This window comes from Pan troglodytes, chromosome 6 (assembly GCF_028858775.2).
Source record: "Pan troglodytes isolate AG18354 chromosome 6, NHGRI_mPanTro3-v2.0_pri, whole genome shotgun sequence".
Classification (NCBI taxonomy): domain Eukaryota; kingdom Metazoa; phylum Chordata; class Mammalia; order Primates; family Hominidae; genus Pan; species Pan troglodytes.
The window spans coordinates 108,354,303-108,379,730 of NC_072404.2; the positions used below are offsets into that span (position 1 = coordinate 108,354,303).

At 47.5% G+C, this 25,428-nt stretch overlaps 1 protein-coding gene across 23 annotated transcripts in view; it reads left to right on the forward strand.

Moving 5' to 3' along the window:
• Positions 1 to 25,428, forward strand: part of TRRAP (transformation/transcription domain associated protein) — a 171,456-nt gene that overhangs the window by 81,811 nt on the left and 64,217 nt on the right. For 19 of the 23 annotated variants that reach the window (XR_010158594.1, XR_010158595.1, XR_010158596.1 and 16 more), the window contains 16 exons: positions 883 to 1,029; positions 2,780 to 2,993; positions 3,821 to 3,946; positions 6,147 to 6,293; positions 7,214 to 7,413; positions 8,568 to 8,689; positions 9,012 to 9,225; positions 11,655 to 11,834; positions 13,381 to 13,527; positions 17,734 to 17,853; positions 18,068 to 18,355; positions 18,527 to 18,664; positions 19,804 to 19,916; positions 20,362 to 20,497; positions 23,366 to 23,557; positions 24,857 to 25,085. Coding sequence is in view for 17 of the 23 variants with exons in the window: in XM_009453677.4 (XP_009451952.1) it covers positions 883 to 1,029; positions 2,780 to 2,993; positions 3,821 to 3,946; positions 6,147 to 6,293; positions 7,214 to 7,413; positions 8,568 to 8,689; positions 9,012 to 9,225; positions 11,655 to 11,834; positions 13,381 to 13,527; positions 17,734 to 17,853; positions 18,068 to 18,355; positions 18,527 to 18,664; positions 19,804 to 19,916; positions 20,362 to 20,497; positions 23,366 to 23,557; positions 24,857 to 25,085 (2,713 nt within the window). In the remaining 6 variants the exon portion in view is untranslated. The remainder of the gene's footprint in view (positions 1 to 882; positions 1,030 to 2,779; positions 2,994 to 3,820; positions 3,947 to 6,146; positions 6,294 to 7,213; positions 7,414 to 8,567; positions 8,690 to 9,011; positions 9,226 to 11,654; positions 11,835 to 13,380; positions 13,528 to 17,733; positions 17,854 to 18,067; positions 18,356 to 18,526; positions 18,665 to 19,803; positions 19,917 to 20,361; positions 20,498 to 23,365; positions 23,558 to 24,856; positions 25,086 to 25,428) is intronic. The other 4 variants (XM_009453681.4, XM_024357929.3, XM_009453688.4 and 1 more) reach the window with 1 other exon arrangement.

Sequence of the window (25,428 nt, forward strand, 5' to 3'; positions counted from 1 at the left end):
AGCTAGTTTTTGTATTTTTGGTAGAGATGAGGTTTCACCATGTTGGCCAGGCTGGTCTCGAGCTCCTGACCTCAAGTGATCCACCCACCTTGGCCTCCCAAAGTGCTGGGATTGCAGGCATGAGCCACCGTGCCTGGCCTGATAGGATTTTTTAAAAAGCATTTCACTCTTTCAGTGGTAATAAAATAATGATGTGCCTTCTAGTTGACGGCATGTTAACATTGGTGGACTATGGTGGGACATGATCTCGGCTGATCATTTAACTTCCAGGTGTTCTTTTTGCATCCTTAAGATGGGAACGGTACACAGCTCAGTAAAGGGTGAGATGATCCAACCTACAGAAGGAAGGGACATTTAGCAGTTTTAGTGCTTTGATAACTTGAGTTTATTTATCATTCATATCAATCTATATCTTAATAGAATTTTTGGAAATTCATTTCTGAAACTTTATATTTCAAAGAACCATTGTAAATGAAATTTTCCTAAATTTTAAGTTCTTATTCCTGTTAAACAAAATAGTATATCTTACAGTTCTGTTGGGAATTTCCAAGTACTGAAAAGGATCTGCTAAGTACCTAACCAGTAGATAATTCCTTGCCTCCCTGCAGTGTGCAGGGAGGTCCTGTGGGGAGCCAGCAGGGCCCACAAGCCATTGCAGGTCACCACGGATGCGCTGCAGAGGAAGGAGCCGTGAGGGGTCATGAGTCAGGCTGGTCGGGGAAGGTGTCCAGCTGTGTGGAGGTCAGGCGGAAGAGAGGTGGCTGTGAGGTGAAGATCTGAGACAGGTGTAAGGGCCAGGGCACAGTTGAGACGTACTGTCACTGGAATGACTGTAAACTCGGATGCAGTGAAATGCCGGCTGTAACTCGGATGAATTCCTAGGTTAATGACAACACCAACACAGCGGGGTCCCCTGGGGAGGTGCTCTCTCGCCGGTGTGTGAACCTTCTGAAGACTGCGTTGCGGCCAGACATGTGGCCCAAGTCCGAACTCAAGCTGCAGTGGTTCGACAAGCTGCTGATGACTGTGGTGAGTGCGAGTGTCTGAAGGGCCAGGGCAGCGCCACCGAGGCCACTAGCAGATACTGTCACCTGGGCAGGGACTGGACATTTGTGGATCACCCCGACCCTGATGCCTAAACCCCAAATCTCCTGTCCCCTTTGCCAGTCATGGCCTCTCCCACGTTGGCCTCCACTGCTGTCTCCAGGGAGAGAGTTTGACTAATTGATAATGGCTTTGCTCTTGAGGCTTTAGGAGTTCGAGACCAGTCTGGGAAGCATAGTGAGATCCCAATTCTACAAAAGAGAAGACAGAAAATTAGCTGGGCATGATGGTGTGAGCTTGTAGTCCCAGCTACTCAGAAGAGCCTAAAGCAGGAGGGTTGGCTGAACCTGGGAGGTTGAGGCTACAGTGAGCTATGATTGGTGCCACTGCACTACAGCTTGGGAGACAGAGCAAGCAAGACCTGGTCTCTTAAAAAAAAAAAAAAAAGAAAAGAAAAGAAAGAATGGCTTTGGGACTTGAGCTTTCATGCTGGCCCCAACTACACGTAGGAGTGTTTAACCTTAATACAGTTCTCTTGCATTTTGTGGACTCGTTTCTAAAACTTACCTACCAGTTGGCTTGGGATAAGCATTTTTAATTGACTGTTGCAACAACCTTTAAGATGAGCTTTGGATTTTTAAAACAGATTTAATGATGGAGCTATAATTTGTTATCAAGTACCATGTAGCACTTAGGTAACAAGGAGCTAGTCCCAAAATGCTAATTATCTTATTTTGGTGGCTGTTTTTTTGCTTATAAAAACCATGATCCTGTACTTTTCTGGTGGCAGCAAAAGCTATTTTCTTGCCTTATCCAGATTTGGTTTTTCTCGTTCTTGATAGGATTTGGAAACTTTTGCTATTGAGATTATAAAACCTATTGCAAGCACTTGTTATTCTGGACTGCGAAGACCATGTTGCTTCTATTTGACCTCCGCTATGAACCACGAACTCTGTCTTCTATTTTATTCCGTTTCTTTGGTTTGTTTTTATTAATTTTTAGTGCTTCCATCATCTGTTAGTTGATTCCATGATACATAGTTTGAAAGATGCTTGTCTTTGGAAGGATATTTGTTTTTTGTTTTTGTTTTGTTTTTTTGAGACAGTCTCACTCTGTCGCCCAGGCTGGATTGCAGTGGCACAGTCTCGGCTCACTGCAACCTCCACCTCCCGGGTTCAAGCGATTCTCATGCCTCAACCTCCCAAGTAGCTGAGACTACAGGCGTATGCCACCATGCCTCGCTATTTTTTTTTTTTTTTTTGTATTTTTAGTAGAGACGGGGTTTCACCATGTTGACCAGGCCAGCCTCAAATTCCTGGCCTCAAGTGATCCATCCACTTCAGCCTCCCAAAGTGCTGGGATTACAGGTATAACCACTGCGCCTGGCCTGGAAGGATATTTGTATTTTTGTATCTTAAGAAAATGGGAAGAGAAAAGCAAAATTCATTGCAGGAACTTTTTTAGAATTTTACCAATTTCAAAATATAAATATTGTTTATTATCGAATATTAATATTTTAGTAAGCATTTTTAAAAAAGAGTTTGAGTAGTTATTTAAAGCGATTTTATAAAGTAATCATTCTTGTGAAATGCGATTGTCATTCTCTAGTGGTTTTTTTTTTACTTAGTCTCCAAATAATTAATCCAGTGCTAGATTTTGCCAGACTCTTGTTTCTAGAATTTGTTGTCATTGAGTGTTTGTTTCCTCTGTGAGTGGCCTGTGTTCTCCATTCCAGGAGCAGCCAAACCAAGTGAACTATGGGAATATCTGCACGGGCCTAGAAGTGCTGAGCTTCCTGCTAACTGTCCTCCAGTCCCCAGCCATCCTCAGTAGCTTCAAACCTCTGCAGCGTGGAATTGCCGCCTGCATGACATGTGGAAACACCAAGGTGTTGCGAGCCGTCCACAGCCTTCTCTCGCGCCTGATGAGCATTTTCCCAACAGAGCCGAGTATGTGACCTTTCCCACCGGTGCTTTTCTTTCAAAGTGGACGGTGGGCGTGGAGCTTGCTATGAGAGTGCTTGTCCTCCAGTTATTGTGTCGAGCGCTTTGTTATCACTTTCCTTTCTACTCGCAAACTTTCTTTTAAAAACTGACATGGAAACATAGAATGGGCCGGGTGTGGTGGCTCACGCCTGTAATCCCAGCACTTTGGGAGGCCGAGGCGGGCGGATCACCTGAGGTCAGGAATTCAAGACCAGCCTGACCAACGTGGAGAAACCCCATCTCTACTAAAAATACAAATTTAGCTGGGTGTGGTGGCGCGCACCTGTAATCCCAGCTACTCGGGAGGCTGAGGCAGGAGAATCGCTTGAACCCAGGAGGCCAGAGGTTGCGGTGAGCCGAGATCATGCCATTGCAATCCAGCCTGGGCAACAAGAGCAAAACTCCGTCTCAAAAAAAGCATAGAATGGCAGCTCTCACTGAATGTTGTCTGCTTTGGAAATTCAGTTCTTCATCAGTTGAATATTATTTTTTTAAGCTACTAAAGAGAAGTATTAAAAGTATTCAAATGTTGAACATTTGGCAGGATCAAATTTTAGCATGTTATAAATAAGTATATTTCAAGGAGATTCTGTTAGCTTTTTTGAGTATTCTGCATATAGCTGTGTAGAACGGGAACCAGCCCAGAGGTGAGGCCCACACTGTCCTGCAGGGAGAGAAGTGCCCGTGCCAATCCCTCCTGATACCCAAGCAGCCAGCACTCAGTCCCTGGCATCAGCACTGGTGGGCCCAAGAGCCGTAACCACAGTGCCTGGGTCCCTGCCCTGTTGTAGGTACTTCCAGTGTGGCCTCCAAATATGAAGAGCTGGAGTGCCTCTACGCAGCCGTCGGAAAGGTCATCTATGAAGGGCTCACCAACTACGAGAAGGCCACCAATGCCAATCCCTCCCAGCTCTTCGGTGAGTGTGTGTCTGTCCTGGTGTTCGTGGTCGCTCAGTTTGGCCTCTTTCCCCGCGCACTGGACGTGCTTCCCTTTGGGAGAGGGCTCCGGTTGTTGGGCAGAGCTTTGAACCACTGCGTTGTTCAGGTGTCTGTTGCCTGGGGCCCTCAAGGCCACCGTCTCCTGTAGACTGCACCCGCCTTCGCCGATGCTTGCTCTGTGCTCCCTCCTCAGCTTCCAGCACAGGCTTTGGTGTGAGGGATGTTGCCAGGGTGCATGTGTCCTGCCACCCCAGTGTCATACTAAACAGGCACCGCAAGAGCTACATGACAATGTGTGGACTCTGCCTTTCACCACCAGCCTGCCTGTGAGTCAGCCACTCACAAGATGAGAACTTGTCCCGTCTTATTGCTGAGGCTCTGGCTGGCCCAGGTGAGACGGAAACTGCCTCCCTCCTTAGGTGATCAGGGCAGCTGGGTCACTCTGGCCCCAGGTACGCAGGAGTCAGATTTATAGATGTGCCCTCAGTTTTGTGGCAGACACATGTCTTTGATCCTAGACTTTGGATTAGTGCCTCAAAATTTATTTTCTCCTTTATTACATATTCATTGGGTGAAACTTTGAAAATACAAATGAAGGAATACTAAGTAGAAGTCACCTGTCAGGCTCTCTTCCCAATAGCAATCAGTCCCAGTATTTTAGAGTGATTATCATATTCTATACACACGTATACAAATACCTATATAGATAGCCCTTGTTAGGCAAACGCTTTTCTGAATTTGCCAACTGAATATATTTGGATGAGTTCCTTGCTCTCCAAACTTGCCAGGAGCTAGGAGAATTTGGTTAACATGGTGTCCCTTGCTCTCTTAGCTTGCCGTCTCTCTTCAGGCAGCAGCTGGGTGCGGAGAGTGAGGAGTGCTTCTGGGTCTTTTTTTAAGTGGAGTCACCCTGCAGAAGATGCCAGCTTCCATCACAGGGCAGCACAAGTATCTCCTCCCACTGCTCATTCTCTGGAGGACTCTCGTTGAGAAGGGCTGACCTCATGGGCCCTGCCTCCCTCCTCTGTGGGGTGTCGAAGGCCGGGGCAGCCTCGGGGTGAGGTGGGCCTAGGAAGTTGGCCACACCGTCATCCCCATGCCAGATCTGGGGTGTAGTCTCAGCCGTCTGCTCCATAGAGGAGAGCATAGCACTCGGGAACCACAGAGTACACCCCATTTCCATCACTGTCATCAAGTGTCATGGGTTGCCTGGGTTACAACCAGACTGGTCTTTTGTTGACTGCTCTGTTAAGAATTGGTCTTTTAACAAAGCTAGCCTGAAATCACCTCATAACTGGCAAACACTCTTTGGTTGATCCGTGAATACAGATTTAAAATTTAATGAGTAGGGCCGGGTGCAGTAACTCACGCCTATAATCCCAGCACTTTGGGAGGCTGAGGCAGGCGGATTTCTTGAGGTCAGGAGTTTGAGACCAGCCTGGCCAACATGGTGAAACCCCGTCTCTACTAAAAATACAAAAATTAGCCGGGCGTGGTGGCAGGTGCCTGTAATCCCACCTACTCGGGAGGCTGAGGCAGGAGAATTGCTTGAATCCTGGAGGCAGAGGTTGCAGTGAGCCGAGATTACGCCACTGCACTCCAGCCTGGGTGACAGAGCAAGACTCAACATTAAAAAAAAAAAGTTTAATGGGTAGGTTGAAATCGAGGTGATTGTCACAATGCCAAATATGAAAGATAATTCTTCCATACACTCAGTGTTTCTGTTCTAGTATTGGCTTTGCTGATTTTTATTGATCTTAGGCTGTTTCTCAGAATGAAGTGCAAATTGAATTCAAAGATATTTGGCATGTCCTTTAGATAGACTAGATTTTTCTTCCTCTTTTTCTTATTTTTCCCAAACCTATTATAGGAGTAAAAACTTAGGGTAATTTGCCATCACCCAAAAATAAAATGCAGAACTGAAGGTAAGAACGTTGTTTCTACTGAAGCACAAAAATCAGTTCTCATTCATGATGATTTGATCTAGTTGAGAATTAGGAGTGGAAATACAGTGTTTCATTCAGAATGTAGCATGAGCCATGTAAAAGCTCACAGTGTTGACACTGGGATTAACTATGCTTTTGTCAGAATACATTGTTTTAAATAATGTGTTGCTTTCACTCTGTTTTTCGTGGTTGTTACTTTTCTGTGAAACACCTGGCAATTTCTACATTTTAGGGACCCTTATGATCCTCAAGTCTGCCTGCAGCAACAACCCCAGCTACATAGACAGGCTGATCTCCGTCTTTATGCGCTCCCTTCAGAAGATGGTCCGGGAGCATTTAAACCCTCAGGCAGCGTCAGGAAGCACCGAAGCCACCTCAGGTGATGTGCTGGCCACTGGGGGCCTTTCCTCAGACTCTGTTGAACAGAGAACAGACTCTGTTGTGCAGGCTGGGGCTGAACTCTAAAGGGAATGTGCATTCACCAAGTCCTGTTGTTTGGTCGTAAATCGTTACCATTTGCTCTTCAATGTAGGGGTTTAAAAAACAACTCATTGTTAAAAATGGACTGTTATTAAGCTGGGTACGGTGGCACGCCTGTGGTCCCAGCTCCTCAGCGGGCTGAGGCAAGAGGATTGCATGAGGCCCAGAGTTGGAGGCTGCTGTGAGCTGTGATCACGCCTGTGAATACCCACTGCACTCAGTCTGCAAGAGATTAAGACTCTCTCTCACGTGTGCATGCGTGTGCACGTGCACACACACACACACCTGCTTTTAAAGTCTGTGAGTGTAAGAATGCAGAAATTTTAAAATAGTTGGACTTTTAGATGCTGCATTCACCACTGAGAGTTACCAGTGCTTACTGTGAAACAGATACTGCTTAATCAGAGTTGCTGTTTCTGAAGAGTTAAGTCACAGGCTCCAGAGCTGAGCAGTGGGCTCCTGGAATCTGGATGCTGTGTGGGGGTGTGGGGCTGCCTGGCAGGGGCTGTGGTGGGCACGGCTTCTGGGTGCACCTCAGAGTACAGGGGCCATGATTAGGACTTCAGAGCTGGGTGTGGAGAGGCCGGAGCCACCTGCACTGGTCCGTCAGCTCCCTCATCCCTCTCCCTGCAGAGAGGGCTACACTTCCAAGATGCACGTAAGAACATATGAGTGCTTCAAATCCCAGAGCTCTAGTTGCAGGAAAAAACATTGAGGGGGAAAATGGGCAGAACCCAGCATGCCAGGCAAGGCTGAGTGGCTGCCTGTTTAAATCAACGTTTAGAGACCCGTGGGTTTGTTCTTAATTGGGGCGAGCAGGTACAAGCGAGCTGGTGATGCTGAGTCTGGAGCTGGTGAAGACGCGCCTGGCAGTGATGAGCATGGAGATGCGGAAGAACTTCATCCAGGCCATCCTGACATCCCTCATCGAAAAATCACCAGATGCCAAAATCCTCCGGGCTGTGGTCAAAATCGTGGAAGAATGGGTCAAGAATAACTCCCCAATGGCAGCCAATCAGGTGAGCTGGGACGGTGTGCCATGTGATCTCCCTTTCAATAAAAGAAAATTCAAGCCTCAACATCTTGGTCTTTCTGAAACTTGAAGCAAAACATTTTTTTCTGCTGTAATTGCACTCACAGCATCTTTTCTTAATTAAGATGGATTTTTGTCTGTAATCTCAGCACTTTGGGAGGCTGAGGTGGACAGATCACGAGGTCAGGAGATTGAGACCGTCCTGGCTAACACGGTGAAACCCCGTCTCTACTAAAAATACAAAAAATTAGCCAGGCATGGTGGCGGGTGCCTGCAGTCCCAGCTACTCGGGAGGCTGTGGCAGGAGAATGGCGTGAACCCAGGAGGTGGAGCTTGCGGTGAGCTGAGATCACGCCATTGCACTCCAGCCTGGGTGACAGAGCAAGACTCTGTCTTGGGAAAAAAAAAAAAAGAAAAGAAAGATGGATTTTTTTCAGTGCACTTAACAGATGTTAAATAGAAACTGAGTTGCTCATCTTAATGTGGCTTTGCTCCTCTTAAAATGTTAAATGAAGACTCACTCCTGTCATCCCAGCACTTTGGGAGGCCGAGGCAGGTGGATCACTTGAGGTCAGGAGTTTGAGACCAGCCTGGCCAACATGGTGAAACCCCGTCTCTACTAAAAATACAAAAATTAGTCAGGTATGGTGGCGCATGCCTGTAATCCCGGCTGCTCAGGATGCTGAGGCCAGAGAATCGCTTGAATCCAGGAGGCAGAGGTTGCAGTGAGCCAAGATCACACCACTGTACTCCAGTCTGGGCATCACGGCGAGACACTGTCTTAGAAAAAAAAAAAAAGTTGTTAAATGAACCTTGTTAACCTTTTTATGGCGATAAAGATAAGACAAATAATACTAAAAGTAAAAGTAATAATAGAGACTATCATTTCACTTAGATGCTTGCAAACTTCTGATTTGTTTTATAATTTACAGTTGCTTTCTCTCTAAAATGAGTTGTAGCCCCTACGAAAATTACATTGGCATGTCTTGATTTCAAGCATCCAAAGATAAAGCCATCTTTGCCTTACTGTTTAGGAATGACCTTGTCTTATTGTGCTTGATAAAATTGTAGGAGCTTAAAAAATACTAGAGCAGATGGTTGAAATACTTTTAACTGCGTCTTTTCTCAAATTTCATGCAGACACCTACACTCCGGGAGAAGTCCATTTTGCTTGTGAAGATGATGACTTACATAGAAAAACGCTTTCCGGAAGACCTTGAATTAAATGCCCAGTTTTTAGATCTTGTTAACTATGTCTACAGGTAATTACAGCAATTAATCAAGTACTACATATATTGGTCCTTAACGTGCTCCCTGGCCAGCCAGCCATGCAGCCATGATTTTAATCTTTTACTCATACCTAAGTTTAAAATATTCATTTAAATGCTAAATTGTGTGACCTACTTTGGTGTCATTAAAGGACCTTGTGTTGTAATGCTGCATGAGCCTGCCACGATTTATAACATACTCTTGGTTTTCATAGTGGCATTTCAGCAAGTTCACATCCACGTCCACCTGTTTCTGCTTGTTTGCATACGACTTGGGGAGTCCATCGTCTTGCCTGTCTCTGATTTGGTGTTACAGGGATGAGACCCTCTCTGGCAGCGAGCTGACGGCGAAACTTGAGCCTGCCTTTCTCTCTGGGCTGCGCTGTGCCCAGCCACTCATCAGGGCAAAGTTTTTCGAGGTTTTTGACAACTCCATGAAACGTCGTGTCTACGAGCGCCTGCTCTATGTGACCTGTTCGCAGAACTGGGAAGCCATGGGGAACCACTTCTGGATCAAGCAGTGCATTGAGGTAGGAAGACTCGGCTCACATCTGTGGCCGGGGGCGGCTGTGGGTTTTCTGAGTTGGGGCTCCAAAGCCAGGAGGTGTTCACACACACTGAGATGAATTGGAAATCTCCAGCACAAACCTGCTTCTGATCTCCAGGAAGAAAATAAAGACTTCAGGGCAAGCGTTCATCTAAAGCGTTTTTGGGCTGATTTAAAATCCTGTGTCAGAAAGTTGAACAGTATATTTTTGTAGGTGAAGATTCATTTTTTCTTCAAATATAAAAAAGTTTGAATTCTGTCTGTGTGCCCTAGAAAATAAAAATAAAACTGTGGACTTGTCAACTCCCATTGTTTTTTTTTTTTTTTTTTTTTTTTTGAGACAGAGTCCTGCTCTGTTACCCAGGTTGGAGTGAAGTGGTATGATCTCAGCTCACTGCAACCTCCGCCTTCCAGGTTTAAGCAATTCTTGTGCCCCAGCCTCCCCGGTAGCTGGGATTATAGGCCCATGTAACCACACCCGGCTGATTTTTGTATTTTTAGTAGAGATGGGGTTTCACCATGGTGCCCGGGCTGGTCACAAACTCCCAAGCTCAAGTGATCTGACTGCCTCAGCCTCCCAAAATGCTGTGATTACAGGCATGAGGCACCATGCCTGGCCCCCATCATTCCTTAAGCAGAAAGATGGAGCAGCCGGGCCAGGGCCTGACCACGCTGTCGGTTTTGGTTCCTTAGTGTGAGGAGTCTGGTGCTGGCAACACAAGCGTGTTTAACATGCTCAGTGTTATGAAAGCGAGGTCCAGACCTAGAGTAGGATTGACTTTTCATGGAAGGCAAGTCAGATGTTCTTTGAGTTTCCAGCAGGATTGTGGTAAGCTTCTAGCTTGCTAGAGTTTCAGCCTGTGGCTCACTCATCAGCTTGAGTTTGCTGTGGCAGGTTACCAGTGCTGTGCAGGTAGTTCTCGTCCATTTACCTGGAGTGAATGAAACCAGGTCACCACGTACTATGTCTCCTGAGATAGCTGGGACAGAAGGTGGATTAGTTCTCTTTGATGAGAAGAAGGGAGTGAGTTGTGGTGCTGGGTCTCAGGAGAGCCTGCTAGCATGTTTCCCGTTCGTGCCGGATGGGCGTTCTCTTGGCGCGTGTGCAGCGTGCGTTTGGAATTTTGCCTATGGCCACACCTGGGCAGAGTTCCCTGCTCTTCCATCACTCGTTCAGGAGACCTTTCGACTGCTGGTTAGTTGCCAGGCACTGGGTCAGGTGCTAAAAAGACAAAGACAGACGACATATTGGCTGTGGCAGGTCCATGTGAATCGGTCAGGGGAAGGGCACAAGCCAAGAGTCCTCGACTCCCTCCTTCCTTTGCCCCTGAGTATCTGCTCCCTCACTGCGGGTGACAGTTCAGGGCCCACTGGCCACCGCCATCTCTCATTAGGACGATGGAACCATTTCCGTAGTGTTCAACCACCTCCCCTCTTACTGATAAGTTTTCTCTGTCGTTACAAAATTATTCTTAATAAAGCAGCTAACAATACTCTTTCCATTGTGCGTGGCATAAAATCCAGCCTCCAGGCTATGGTCCCCATAGCCTCTCTCTGCCAGGTGACTGGCCCCCTGCCTCTCTCTGCATCCCCATCTCATCCCTCTCCCTCCAGCATCAGTCTCCAGTGTGCTGGCCTTCCATATTCTTGATCTTGCCTCACTCTTGCCACTCAGGCTAATGTGTAGCTCCCTTTAATTCTGTCAGTCCACCCTGTTTCCTGGCCACGTTACCACAGTGAGCACATGCCTGGCTGTGTCCTTCCCTCTGACACTTCAGCTCCTTGAGGCAGGGGACACTATCTCTGTGCAGTCAACAGATGAGTCTGCAGGGCCTCCATGGCACCCAGTGGGTGCTCAGGAAATATTCGCCCAAGATGGCAAGAGTGTCGTGGCCAGGCAGCTTGTGCACGGCCTGTGGGGAAGAACGGTGTGGTGGCGAGTGGCCCAACTGCAGAGGCAGGCAGGGGCTTCAGTACATCACGGAGGGACTCGCGACTCACACGGGGAAGCCTACACTGTCGCCTGAGGCTGCGGGAAGCTATGGGTGGGTGGGCCCGGGGTAAAGGGCCACTGTGTGGAAAGAGATGGGTTCAGGAGGACGAGTCTGGGGGTGAGGTGGGAGGTTCCACCCAGGTGGGAGCAGGAACCGCCTAGGTGTTCAGGAGTTAAGAGTGGCAGGACCTGATGTGTGCTATGAGTGAACCAGAGGTCTTCTGTATGTGGACGATGCCTTGGAGGGGTTGGAGGAGAGGAAGCCTGTCTGGTCGGGGACAGGTGGGAAAGGGTGCTGAGCTCATACTTGGACCTGCAGAGTCAGAGGTGCCTGAGTGAGGGCATCTGGGAGAGAAGTCCAGATGCCCTGAATGCCACGCGCATGCCTTGGGTCTGTCTCCTTTCCGCACCCCTTGCAGCTGCTTCTGGCCGTGTGTGAGAAGAGCACCCCCATTGGCACCAGCTGCCAAGGAGCCATGCTCCCGTCCATCACCAACGTCATCAACCTGGCCGATAGCCACGACCGTGCCGCCTTCGCCATGGTCACACATGTCAAGCAGGAGCCCCGGGAGCGGGAGAACAGCGAGTCCAAAGAGGAGGTGAGGCCCTGCACCCCACAGGCAGAATCCCAGAGAGGAGGTGAGGCCCCACACCCCACGGGCAGAATCCCAGAGAGGAGGTGAGGCCCCACACCCCACGGGCAGAATCCCAGAGAGGAGGTGAGACCCCGCGCCCCACGGGCAGAATCCCAGAGAGGAGGTGAGGCCCCACGCCCCACGGGCAGAATGCCAGAGGAGTGGAGGTGAGGCCCCGCGCCCCACGGGCAGAATCCTTGGTCCTGCGGAAGAAGTTTTTGTATCAGCTTTAGATTTGTTTTGGGCATGAACAAGGTATAAAAACCTGTCTACCTGAAAGCTCTGAATGTGGTACCTAAGTTCAGCTAGATTTTTTTTTTTTTAGTTAGAATTGAGAAGCATCTTGCACTCCCATTCGGTTTTGAGATGAATCACGTTACCATGAGCTAGTACTGCTGAGAACAGAACATTTCCCTGTGCCGTGATTTTTCTCTCCTGGTGAGAAAAGCCCGTGTTCATTACAGAAAGCGCTGCCTGGGGGAATGCTGCCTGCCACACAGGGGCTGGGGCTCTAGTTGGTTCCTCCAGCAGCCTGCTCAGAACCCATGTCTCTGCCTAGTCCCGGGACGGGCAGCAGGGAGCCTTTGCTCCTCCGATAACTTGTACGAAGGCTGATGCCTTAGGCTTGGTGGCTTTCTGTCCTCCATGAAGTAGTGGCTGCCGCTGTTCCTGGCAGGGATTTTTGTAGGCTGTATCTCCTTAAGGTCGTTGGTTTTTGGAGGCTCAGCCTGTGTGGAGCGTTGCGTCTTAGGAGACAGTCACCCCGTGCTGCAGGCGGGCACGGCACCTTCTTTGCTGTAAAAGGGGTGGTGCGTCCCCTCTTCCATGTGCAGGATGTCTACTCATTAATAATTTCGAATTAAAATTTTTTTCCTTTTTTTACTGTTGCTAAAACACTAGATTACCTGGTCATTTGGTCTTTTCTTTCTGTAATCTTCCTGTGTGAAATAAATTGCCAAGTCTGAAGTTCTTCATTTTCAAGGGCACACACCAAATTGTCGATACCTGACTTCAAGGAGTAGTTTGATTGTTGACTGACTTCTCCAAACTTTCAGACAGAAATAAGGTGTATTCCTCTTTGGGAATGGTCATAGAAAACATTGCACCAGCAACATGCTCCGCCGTGGCCCTGAAGGGATTCTCAGTCGGAGCAAGCCAGGCAGCTGGGCGACTGTATTACATTTTGAGTAATGATAGACTATGATTCCATTAATCTTTATTATTTTTACGTTTAAAGTTTATTCTTTTAAATTGTGCTTTTGACAAAAAACCCAAATGTGAAAGCACACTGGTGGCTTCTTTATAGTCATTTTTAAAAAGAGAGCGATCTGGTCCAGTTAATCCAGGTTTTGTTTATTTTAGGATTGAAGATTATTTAAATACTTACACACTTCCAGGAAACGAACACGAATTTTACCAAAATTGTAACAAGAAGCCTACAGGAGGTGTGTTTGTTGGGTTTTCTTGAAGCCTTTGACCTTTTGGTTTTGCTTGCTGCTTTGTTTCTTAGGATGTAGAGATAGACATCGAACTAGCTCCTGGGGATCAGACCAGCACGCCCAAAACCAAAGAACTTTCAGAAAAGGACATTGGAAACCAGCTGCACATGCTAACCAACAGGCACGACAAGTTTCTGGACACTCTCCGAGAGGTGAAGGTCTGTACGCAGCTTGGAAAGGATTCGTTGCTTTCCTCCCATGGACAGTTCAAAGCCTAAATCAGGATCATTCCACAGCAGTGTAACTTTTTCTGTTTCTTTTCTTTTTCTTTTTGAGATGGGATGTTGCTTTGTCACCCAGCCTGCAGTCTAGTGGCGCAGTCACACCTCACTGCGGCCTCAGTCTCCTGGGCCAAGCGATCCTCCCACCTCAGCCTCCCAGGTAGCTGGGACCACAGACATAGGCTGCCACGCCCAGCTAATTTGTTAATTTTTTAGTAGATACAGGGTCTTGATATGTTGCTCAGACTGGTCTTGGATTCCTGGACTAAGTGATCCACCCACCTTGACCTCCCAAAGTGCTGGGATTATAGGCGTGAAGCAGAGATTTGGAGTGTCACAGTGTCTTATAGGAGAAAATAGGAAAAAAGTTAATTTCTCCACCACCATCTCTTGAAAGAAACGGTAAAACTGTGTACAAAAAATGTGTGAGGAAACATAATAATGTTGGATTATTTTTCAAGTGCACTAAAAGAGGAGAAAATGATAAATGAGTTAATTTGCTAAATCAAGCCCACTTTGTGGAACTGGGGGCCTCCAGGTGCATCTGTGTTTGAATCTAGCCAGGTAGAAACTCTCTGGCTTCTGCAAACTCTCAGATAAATTATAAGTCTGTTTTTATGTCATGACCTTGAAAGACTGGTTGAAGCTCCATGTACCAGGTTGCTTTTGATGAGGAGGTATTTTTCTGTTCTTTCAGGAGCTGGGTGATGATTCTGATTATTCTGTTCATATCAGGAGCTAGGTGGGAAAAAAGCACGAACTACTTTTCACAAGTGATTTTTACGTTAAAATCTTTTGGTGACCTATGTTGAACTTGTGCACTGGATCAGTCTTTGAACTTATACCCAAGTGACACCATTGTCATCTTGGATAAGGATAAAATACTTTTCTGTGGGATGGAGCGGGAAGCAGAGCAGCCTGATACATGTGAGTGATAGCTCTCATGTCATGGGCCAGGCACTTTGTTTGTTTGTTTGTTTGTTTGTGTTTGTGTGAGACAGGGTCTCACTCTGTTGCTCAGGCTGGAGTATAGTGGTGCAATCTCGGCTCACAGCAACCTCCATCTCCCAGGTTCTAGCGATTCTCCTGCCTCAGCCTCCTGAGTAGCTGGGATTACAGGCACACACCACCACACCTGGCCAATTTTTGTATTTTTAGTAGAGGCAGGGTTTCACCATGTTGGCCAGGCTGATCTTGAACTCCTGACCTCAGGTGATCTGTCTGCCTCGGCCTCCCAAAGTGCTGGGATTACAGGCATCTTAATAGACCCATGTCCCTACTGCCGCCACCACCAGAAAAAAGGGCTATAAGTCCATGTCCTGAAGCCCAAGGCCTCCTTTGGCTGATGGTCACCATGACACATCACCACGTCATCAGGTGCCTGCGCCTCAGTTTTAGCCTCAGCTCCTGGTGTGAGTGCCATCAGGAGAGGAAGTTCTAGCAGTATGTTGTAAGAGGGGTCAGGATATTTGGTTTTACTCAATAAGATTTTTGTCTTGGCTCAGTTGGTCACAGCTGTACACCTCCACGTCCTCTGTGGGGCCGTGGCTGCTCTCTGGATGGCGGCTGGGCTAGACCAGACGTGGCTGAAATCTCGGCAGATCTCACAGAGAATCTTGCCCACGGATGTCCCCATGGTCTTCTCTTGATCTGAGGCTTCATAGCCTGAGTCTCAGGGCCCATCTGTGTCACCCTTTATAAGAGGATTGCTCAGGCTGGAGCTGCAGACGTCAGCCATACTGTTCCCAGATGCGTGTCACAGAGGAGACCCTCGAACTCAGTGCCCAGCACAGGTGGGCACACCATCACCCCTGAGCCTGGTGTGCCGCCCACTTGCTGCCTGTCCTTGGGCCGCTCTGGCAGACCTGTGCCCGCCTCTTAGCAGGGTGTGGTTCTCAGGGTACTTGGGTGTGATTTAATTCTTCCCTTCTCCTTGGGTTCTTTTGTGTCCCATTTTCCTCGTTCACCTTTTACATTTGATCTCATTTCATCATTTCAGCATCTTTTTACTGAGAGCCTGCTCTGTGTCAGGTGATGTTCTGGACACTGGAAACACAGTGGTAGCTGGTCCTCAGTAGGGTGTACGTTCTAGTGAGGGGAAATAATGAACAGAAAGAAGTGCTAATCCCTCAGGAGGCGAGATGGGTGCCGGGGTAAAGCAGCTAGGGCTGGTGGGGTTGGAGAGGGTGGTGTCGTGTTATTTCATCTTCTGTGTATTTATGGGAGTTGAGATTTTTCATGGAGCAAGATGGGGTTACAAATCATTGTGTTTGTTGTTTCCACCCTGATGTTCTCCTTCCTGGAGCTCCTCTACCCTGTGAAGTGGTCAGGTGCCACCAGCTCTTCTTAGACTCTTGGATTCTAAATGTGGAGAGGGCAGTCCTCACCCCAGGCACACAGGCTCTTTCTCTTTCACCTCATTTCCCAGGTCTGGCCATTGTTCCCTATGGGAATTCTGTGGAGGCAGCAACCCCTCGCTGGGCTCTTTTGACACTGTGGGGCCACCACGGGGTCCTCACCCCTGCACCTCTTTGGGACAGTGTGTACATCAGAACAAGCCATGGACTTGGGGAGCAGGAGCGGACTGTAATCCTGAGACACAAAACCCTGAACATCATAATCCCGGATGTTGAAATCCCTAAAGATCAAAATTTCTAACCTCTCAAATCCCGAAAATATAATGCTGGAAAAAAAAATTTTTAAATTCTTTAAAGCATACACAGAGATACCCCAAATAATACTTTACTAGGTAGGTTTCCAGGTATTCCTTAGTCCAGTCAAGTTGATGCTGTAAACATGGCACCCATAGGCATCTCCTTAAACCATGCAGACAGTAACATGTAATAGTTTCTAACCTGATGCAGCTGTGCTGTGATGATGATTTTTCAGGGATTTTGATCTTAGAGGATTTTGACACTCGGGGTTAGGGTGTATAGTATTGTGTCTTTTGGGATTCTGATCCAAACCCCCACGGTTGGAGTTGAGCAGCTTTATCAGCAGGTCAGTGACCTCGCTGGGCTCTTCGATTCTCCCCAGCTCTTGGTCTCTGCTAAACTGACGTGGAGCTGAGAGCCCCTGATGGGCTGGTCAGGGTGAAGTGTGTGGCCATGTGAGGGGAACTGTGCTTACTTCATCACAGTCCTCACAGGGCAGCCTGATGACAGATACTTAGGAGCGTTCTTTACCTAAATGTTTTCACCCATTTTCCTTGAAAGATTTGTATCCTTGGTGTCTGTTTTTAGTAGAAACGTGAATGTGCCCATGGTTTCCCCCTTGGGTTTGCTGCAGGACAAATGAAAGCATAATCATGTCCCTGGCACTCTGCCACCGTGCCAGGGCAGCAGGGACAGTGTGGCTGTCAGCATGTGCCCCAGCCCTGTTGCGCCACTGCCTGATGCCATGTAGGGTGTCTCCTGTGGGCTAGAGCAGCCTCAGGCAGACCTAGAAACCTGGCTGTTAATAAGAAATGTTGGCAGCTAATTCAGATCAGATCTTCAAAAACAAGAGGGCTGGGATGAGATAAACACAACTGTGGATTTGCTGTGCCCTCCGGGCCCTCAGTTTCGACTTCGGGCTCTAGTTGTCCAGGCGTTCCATTCCAGTCCGTTCCATTCTCTTCTATTCTGTTTCAGTCCGTCTCGGTCATTTTCTCCTGCCTCTTGTCCACTGCAGATTGCAGAGACTGAACTTTCAGTTCTTGATTTGTTCTTAAGAATAATACCTGTTGGCAAATAGTTTATGTCATATACGTGTGTTTTCACTTTCCTATTTTCAGTGGCCTGGGCCTCGGTGACATCTGTGTCCTTCTAAGTTACTCTTTCAGTCTTGTCAGTGTTTTTGTCCTTCTTGGATATGGTGGGATCAGTAGTGTTAGGAAACCCCCTTAAAAACTAAGGACAAATGCAGGCGCCATTGCTGAGCCTCTCGGGATGCCTGGGCTTGGCTGCTAAGTGCACCATGGCTTCCCACCACTCAGGATCTGTGGGCTTTTACTCCAACGTGGCATTTTCTCAGATCTTTGAAACTTTGAAAGTGGAGGAGCATCGATAATGTATGAGACAGATCATGGGTGTCTTCTGAGCGTGGTTGTGCGAGGCACCCCCAGCCCGTGGCCATCTCAGCCTGTTGTCTTTCTGTTCATAGACTGGAGCGCTGCTCAGCGCTTTCGTTCAGCTGTGCCACATTTCCACGACGCTGGCAGAGAAGACGTGGGTCCAGCTTTTCCCCAGATTGTGGAAGATCCTCTCTGACAGACAGCAGCATGTGAGTGTATCTTTAAAATCCTGTTTTGGAAAATTGTAGTTTTAGCTTCTGGTAAGTATTGATAAAAGAACACAGTCTCGAACAAGTTTCAGAGAATGAGGGAACCGCTGGCTGTCACTCGAGCAAATTAGGAAAGGTATTCTTGCATTGAGAGAGACAGCAAGACTTGCCGATTTTTGAATGAAGGCCTAAATGACATGTGCTTTGGTTTCAGGCACTCGCGGGCGAGATAAGTCCATTTCTGTGCAGCGGCAGTCACCAGGTGCAGCGGGACTGCCAGCCCAGCGCGCTGAACTGCTTTGTGGAAGCCATGTCCCAGTGCGTGCCGCCAATCCCCATCCGACCCTGCGTCCTGAAGTACCTGGGGAAGACACACAACCTCTGGTTCCGGTCCACGCTGATGCTGGAGCACCAGGCTTTTGAAAAGGGTCTGAGTCTTCAGATTAAGCCGAAGCAAACAACGGAGTTTTATGAGCAGGAGAGCATCACCCCGCCACAGCAGGTGAGGGTGCGCCTCAGTTTGTTAATTACCTCTTCCCTGCCAGTGACTTCACACTTTAAATAAATATTCCTTCCAAATGATTTCAAATGACAGCACAGTGAAACTGTATTTTTAGGGGGGAAAAAAAAGTCTCTGTCTCAAGCACTCAGGAACCTTACTTTGTGTTTTCAGGAGATACTGGATTCCCTTGCGGAGCTTTACTCCCTGTTACAAGAGGAAGATATGTGGGCTGGTCTGTGGCAGAAGCGGTGCAAGTACTCGGAGACAGCGACTGCGATTGCTTACGAGCAGCACGGGTTCTTTGAGCAGGTAAACCTCAGACCACTGACGGGCTTGGGTGCGTAATGAGAGGTCATTTATAACGGTTCTTTAATAAAATGTCCTCAAGTCAGAGTTCACGTTCTCTTTTTTTGAGATGGAGTCTTGCTCTGTCGCCCAGGCTGGAGTGCAGTGGCACAGTCTCGGCTCACTGCAACCTCCACCTCCCAGGTTCAAGCGATTCTCCTGCCTCAGCCTCCCAAGTAGCTGGGATTACAGGCGCCCACCACCATGCCCAGCTAATTTTTGTATTTTTAGTAGAGACGGGGTTTCGCCATGTTGGCCGTGCTGGTCTCGAACTCCTGACCTAAGATCCGCCCACCTCGGCCTCCCAAAGTGCTAGGATTACAGGTATGAGCCACTGCGCCTGGCCCATAGTTCACATTTAAATACGTTTTAAAGCATTTCAGTCCCGCACCGCACGTAAAGGCCCTATGACTGAAATCTGCATTTAAGAGATACCTACGTATATGACATGAGCTAAAGCACAGTCCTGATAAGTCCTTTGCATTAGATGCCAGCGTGGATGCTTTTTCCCTCCCGTCATTGGTCCTGTTGGAAGTGATAGGTTTTGGTTTTGCTTATGTTTTACTCCCTGTGTCTGCCCTTCAGTGTGGCTCAGGCCACCATTTCAGGGTGCAATTCCTAGCACTGTGTAGGGTGCTGTGCCGCGGAAGCTCCAGAAGCAGATGTGGCCTTGCAGCTCCTGCTCCGATTACTAAAGGATGGAGAAAGTAATCCCACGTCTGGACAGCCTCTCCTCCTTCCATTCTGTTCAGGGAATCCCACTGTCTTCTGTCTCTGAACAGAGAGCTGCGGGCATTTAGTGCTCCTGGAGAAGAGCTCCATGTGCTCCCAGGTCTGTGATTCAGCCTGCTCTAGACAACTGGGCCATGGCAGTGAAAAGGCTGTGTTTCTTAGCTAGGTGCAGGCAGGCACCTGTAGCCCAGCTACTCAGGGAGTCTGAGGCAGGAGGGTCCCTTGAGCCTAGGAATTAAGAGTTTGAGTCCAGCTTTGGCAACATAGCAAAACCTCATCTCAAAAAACTTAGTTCTAAGTTTTAAATTTAAAAAGAAAGAAAAGGTGTGTTTCTAGTTAAACAGTGATTTAAAAGCATTAACTTTTTTTAGGCACAAGAATCCTATGAAAAGGCAATGGATAAAGCCAAAAAAGAACATGAGAGGAGTAACGCCTCCCCTGCTATTTTCCCTGAATACCAGCTCTGGGAAGACCACTGGATTCGGTAAGCCAAACACAGTGCTTGACGTGTGCATGAATCAGTTAAGGGAACCAGGGAAAAATCTCTGACCTTTTCTTGTAATGAGTGTTTTTTAAAGAAAGCTTTGCTACTTTATGGCCACATAAAGAACAAACAGAAACCCAAAACCAGCATTTAAAGCCTTGAGTAATTAAACAAGTCGACTGGAGAAGCAGTAAACTGTCCCTGCATCTCCCCTGGCTCCAGTGCTCTGGGCTGTCTGCTGAATAGCAGGTGATTTGTGGTGTCCAGGGTGGGCAGGGGGCTCTCCCCACAATGGAGCACACCTCCATGTCCCACAGAAGTCCACTCTTACTGTGTTGTTCTTCTGTAGAATGGAAATTTGCTCCTTAAAACCCTGTCCCTGCCTTTGTGAATTCATGAGTGCGCTGGTGATTGAGCTTTTGCTCTGGGATCTGTGGTCTTATAGATGCTCCAAGGAATTGAACCAGTGGGAAGCCCTGACGGAGTACGGCCAGTCCAAAGGCCACATCAACCCCTACCTCGTCCTGGAGTGCGCCTGGCGGGTGTCCAACTGGACTGCCATGAAGGAGGCGCTGGTGCAGGTGAGACGCCCCGGGGGCATCCCTGCCGCTGCCTGGGTCCCTTTTCCTGAAGCTGCAGGTGTCTCTTGGGAGATTTCCCTTAGAACAAGCATTTTGGCAGTGGAAAGATAGCTTTTGGGAAGGAAAGGTTCCTTTTGATTGTCTAACACCTTTCCTGAATTTGAGTAATGACACTTTTACAAAATGAGAAATTGAAGATTAGAAATAGTCACAAACTATGAACTAGAAGATGGAATCGAGGCCAGGTGTTGACTTCTGGTTTGGGACCTGGGAAATGACTCATTGGATGCAGGGAGTTTGTGTTCCTTAGAGAAATAACCAGTCATTTATATCAGTAAAAATACATTCTTCCCTCAGTATCCAGGACCCCCCAGCGATACCAAAATCCACGGACACTCAAGTCCCTGATATAAAACGGTGTAGTATTTGCATGTAATCTCTGCACAGCCGCCTGGGTTCTTTAAATCCTGTCTAGGTTATTTACGGTACCTAATACAGTGTAATTGCTACTTACACAGTTGTTTCGTTACACTGTAGTTTTTAGGGAATGACAAGAAAAAGCTCTGTACATGCTTAGTACAGATGCAGTTTTTTTTCCCCCAAATATTTTCTATCCACAGTTGGTCAAATCCACACATATGGAGGACCAGTTGTATATATTTTGCTGTCAGAATGCATTTACGATTGCTTATTCCTTCTTTACTCTGACAAAACATAAAACTGAATAAGTATTTGTAGCTCACCTTAACGTTCCCTTCTTTCTCCTTCCCAAAGTTTCCCTTAGCTGGATATATGCAGCGTCACATGGTCCCAAGGTCTCACAGATGCATTTCTTCTTTCATAGATTCTTGATCATTTTATAAAACTTGTAAATTACTCACTGCTTAGAAAAAAACTCAAATATGTGAGTAAACATCCTGGGTAATCTGCACTAAATTAATTTCAAATAGTCTTGAAAAGGATTCAGCAAATTACTTCTGTCTGTTTCTGTGCTTCCTAGGGTAGTTTCTTGGTTTCATTTAGTAAGTGGGTTAGCTTTTTTTCAGTAGGGAAAATAGAAGAGATGCCGTTTTTCTTAGTGTAACTGAGGGTAGGTGTTGTAATTGGCAAAAATCTATCTCAACTAATGTTCGAGTCCAGACCCTGTGACATTGGTGCCAATGTGGAGGGTAATGTTGGAAGCTGCTGTAGTTTTGTTTGCCTTCCTGAATTTCTTCTTCAGTGGGTTATCGAGAACTAAGAGGTACCATGAATGTGCTTTGGAAGAGTAAGATGTCAAAAACAAGCCACAGTGTCATATAATTGTGGGGTGGTGTCATTATTACCATTATTGCATGCAGTCCTTGGGACAGATACCATCATGGCACTCATGTGTGTCCCTTTTATTGTTACTTATTGTTTTCCAAAGAGGAATGTTTATTGATCTTGCTACAGCAATTCCTGTAAACTTCCCATCATAGAGATGTCCTTCCATCTTTCTAATCACAAAGAGATGTTTGAAAACTTTCATGAAAAAAATTTTTTTAATATTTTTAAATGAGATTAACAAAATGTGAGGCGTTCCAGTGCTTTCTTCAGAAGGTAATGAGCAAAAAAAAAAAAAAAAGGCCTTTTAGGGCAGAAAGGAACACATGGTCTCCACCTGGCTGAGGAGCGGTTGGCCCAGGCTCATCAGCTGCTCCATGGAACTGACGCTGGAGTACAGGAAATCTGGGGGACATTTTATAGTAGGCGAGAAAGTGTGGCTTTAAAATGACAGTAAAATTTGCACATGTTCCCTCATGTTCATGTAAACCTGAATTAACACCTGAACGGTTTAATTTCCCAGGATAACAATATGAATTGGAAGCAATTCAAAATTACACCCATGTGGCCGGGCGTGGTGGCTCACACCTGTGATCCCAACACTTTGGGAGGCCAAGGCAGGCAGATCACTTGAGCCCAGGAGTTTGAGACCAGCCTGGGTAACAGCAAGACCCCCGTTTCTACAAAAAATAAACAAAAATTAGCCTGGTGTGGGGTACATGCCTGTAGTTCCAGCTGCTTGGGACACTGAGGCAGGAGGATCACTTGAGCCCTGGAGGGGCTGTAGTGTGCTATGAGCATGACCCTGCAGTCTAGCTTGAACGACAGAGGGGGACCCTGTCTCAAAAAAAATCACACTGATATTTATCATACTGGAGATTAATATATATTTAACAGCTTAAAATGTGCTGATTGGCCAGGCACGGTGGCTCATGCCTGTAATCCCAGCACTTTGGGAGGCTGAGGCAGGCAGATCACCTGAGGTCAGGAGTTCAAGACCAGCCTGACCAACGTGGTGAAACCCATCTCTACTAAAAACACAAGAAATTATCTGGGCATGGTGGCACACGCCTGTAATCCCAGCTGCTCAGGAGGCTGAGGCAGAATAGCTTGAACCTGGGAGGCAGAGGTTGCAGTGAGCCGCAATCACACCAATGCTCTGCAGGCTGGGCAACAGAGCAAGATTCCGTCTCAAAAAAATAATAATAATAATAATGCTGGCTGACTTCTTAGCAGACTGTGTGATTTTTCATCTGATCTGTCATAACAGCATTGATCAGTTTCTTTTCTTTGGAACAACTGATGACCTTAAAGCCAGAAGCCTGTGGTATGCTTTCATAGCTAGAGAGATTGGCCGCTCACTGGAATTGAGAAAAGGAGAGTATCCAGAAAAGACTGTGTAAACGCATGACTTCTCTAAAGAAAATACATTTCTATAGCCTAATTTCTGTGTATTGCCTTGCATACCTAGTGACCAAAAAAAGTGATCTTTTTCCTGTTTGACACTTTACACTGAGGGAAAGAAGGCCCCTCACGTCCTGTGTCACGTTCTTTCACTGCCAGGTGGAAGTGAGCTGTCCGAAGGAGATGGCCTGGAAGGTGAACATGTACCGCGGATACCTGGCCATCTGCCACCCCGAGGAGCAGCAGCTCAGCTTCATCGAGCGCCTGGTGGAGATGGCCAGCAGCCTGGCCATCCGCGAGTGGCGGCGGCTGCCCCACGTAGTGTCCCACGTGCACACGCCTCTCCTACAGGTGCGTGCGGTGCCCCCATGCGAGCACAGGCCCGTGGCCTGTCGCAGCCAAGCGCCGGTGTCCAGGCTTAGGTCTGCAGACTGCGCTGGACAGCAGAGATGAAACTCCTTCTGCTTGTCTTGTCCTCTCCCACTTATACTCGTCCTCAGGAAAGGAAGGCCACAGTTAAAACGTTGAGAAAAACATGTCGGTGTTTCTGCGGGATTGAAGACATCCTCACAGTGATTCTGGTTTTGAATTTTGCCTGAGGGATTGTTTTCAGTGCCCACTGTGCCACCCTCAGTTACAGAGTCCATCGCTCTGTTTTCAGCAAGCTTTTGGCGGGAGCTGGAGGGACAGGGTTAGGAAATGTTTTCCGAAATCTGAATGTAATGAGTTAAATTTGAAATATAAACAGAAAGCACAGATTCTTCTAGCCAATTTCAAAAATTACTATCAACCAAGATACAGAGTATTGAACTAAGTGTTATGTTTAGGAGATTAAAAAACATTTTAAAACAATAGATTCTGCCTCAAAGGAGCATTGAACCTGAGACAGCGGGCATAGCCATAGAAACAAATTTACATTTGGAGGGAGACTGATTCAGAGCCATGCTCATCAGACAGAAAATCAGGATAATGAGGATCGAGGGAAGGGAGATATCGTGTGCACCATAGAAGCCAAGGACAGAGTTTGGATAGGCTGAGGATTGTGGCCAGGGCCTTCCAGGTGAGAAGGTGGTATCAGAAGTTTGGTGCCAACAGCGCATCTGGAATTTAAGGGTAGTCTACCTCCCAGGCTCGTAGGACGGTGACTCAAAATGTGTTTACATTTTATGGGTCCAAAGAGGTCACGAGAACCACGTTTGCAGGTGCTTAGTATGGCTGTGGGGTTTAGCAGGCACGTTGGGAAAAGGCACGCCTGCAGCAGGGATGCCAGGCTGTCCCGACCTTAGGCATTGCTGGACAAAGAGCCGGGCAGGGAGGGTGGCAAAGGGCATGGACAGCAGGAAGAGGAGTTTTGAGGACGGCCCATTAGCTAGGTTTGGTGTCTGTACCATCGTTCTCCCAGTCTCCTGTCTCTCAGGAGCCACAGGCTGAGGTTTTAAAATTGGAGACACCATAAGGAAAGTAGTGTTTGGGGTGAACAGTAAATGAAATGTGGGATCTCAGGTGTCTGTGTGTAAACGAGAGTGCTTCCTTTGGTAATTGCATCATAAGATCTTTGCGATAATCACGTCCCCAATGGACTCTGGTGTGTTTTTCCCGTTTGATCTTTACTGACATTTACTGCAGAGTCTCTTATGCTGGTCCCATCAGGCAGCCCAGCAAATCATCGAACTCCAGGAAGCTGCACAAATCAACGCAGGCTTACAGCCGACCAACCTGGGAAGGAACAACAGCCTGCACGACATGAAGACGGTGGTGAAGACCTGGAGGAACCGACTGCCCATCGTGTCTGACGACTTGTCCCACTGGAGCAGCATCTTCATGTGGAGGCAGCATCATTACCAGGGTAAACCGACCTGGTCCGGCATGCATTCATCATGTAATTTTCCAGACGCCCCACGATTCTGGTTTTGTCTCTGTGTTTTGGTTTGGTTTTTTTTTTCCCCCAGGTTTTCTATTTTGGGGTAGGGAATGACCGGTCGGGGTGGTAATGGTGCAGGGAAAGATGAAGGTGGTAGAAGAAGTAAAGTTTTGTTTTTTGTTTCTGTACCTGTTACATTTTTCTAGTTGGGGCAGAATCGTACAGGCCAGGGGGATCAACGCTCTGAGCCATGGCACTCTGCGTTGAAGGTCCCATCCCAGGACGAGTTGTGCTCAGGTGGCTCTGCGTGGCCTTTTCTGGTTTTCCTGGTCCCCCTCTTATCCCCTAAACCTGTCAGGCA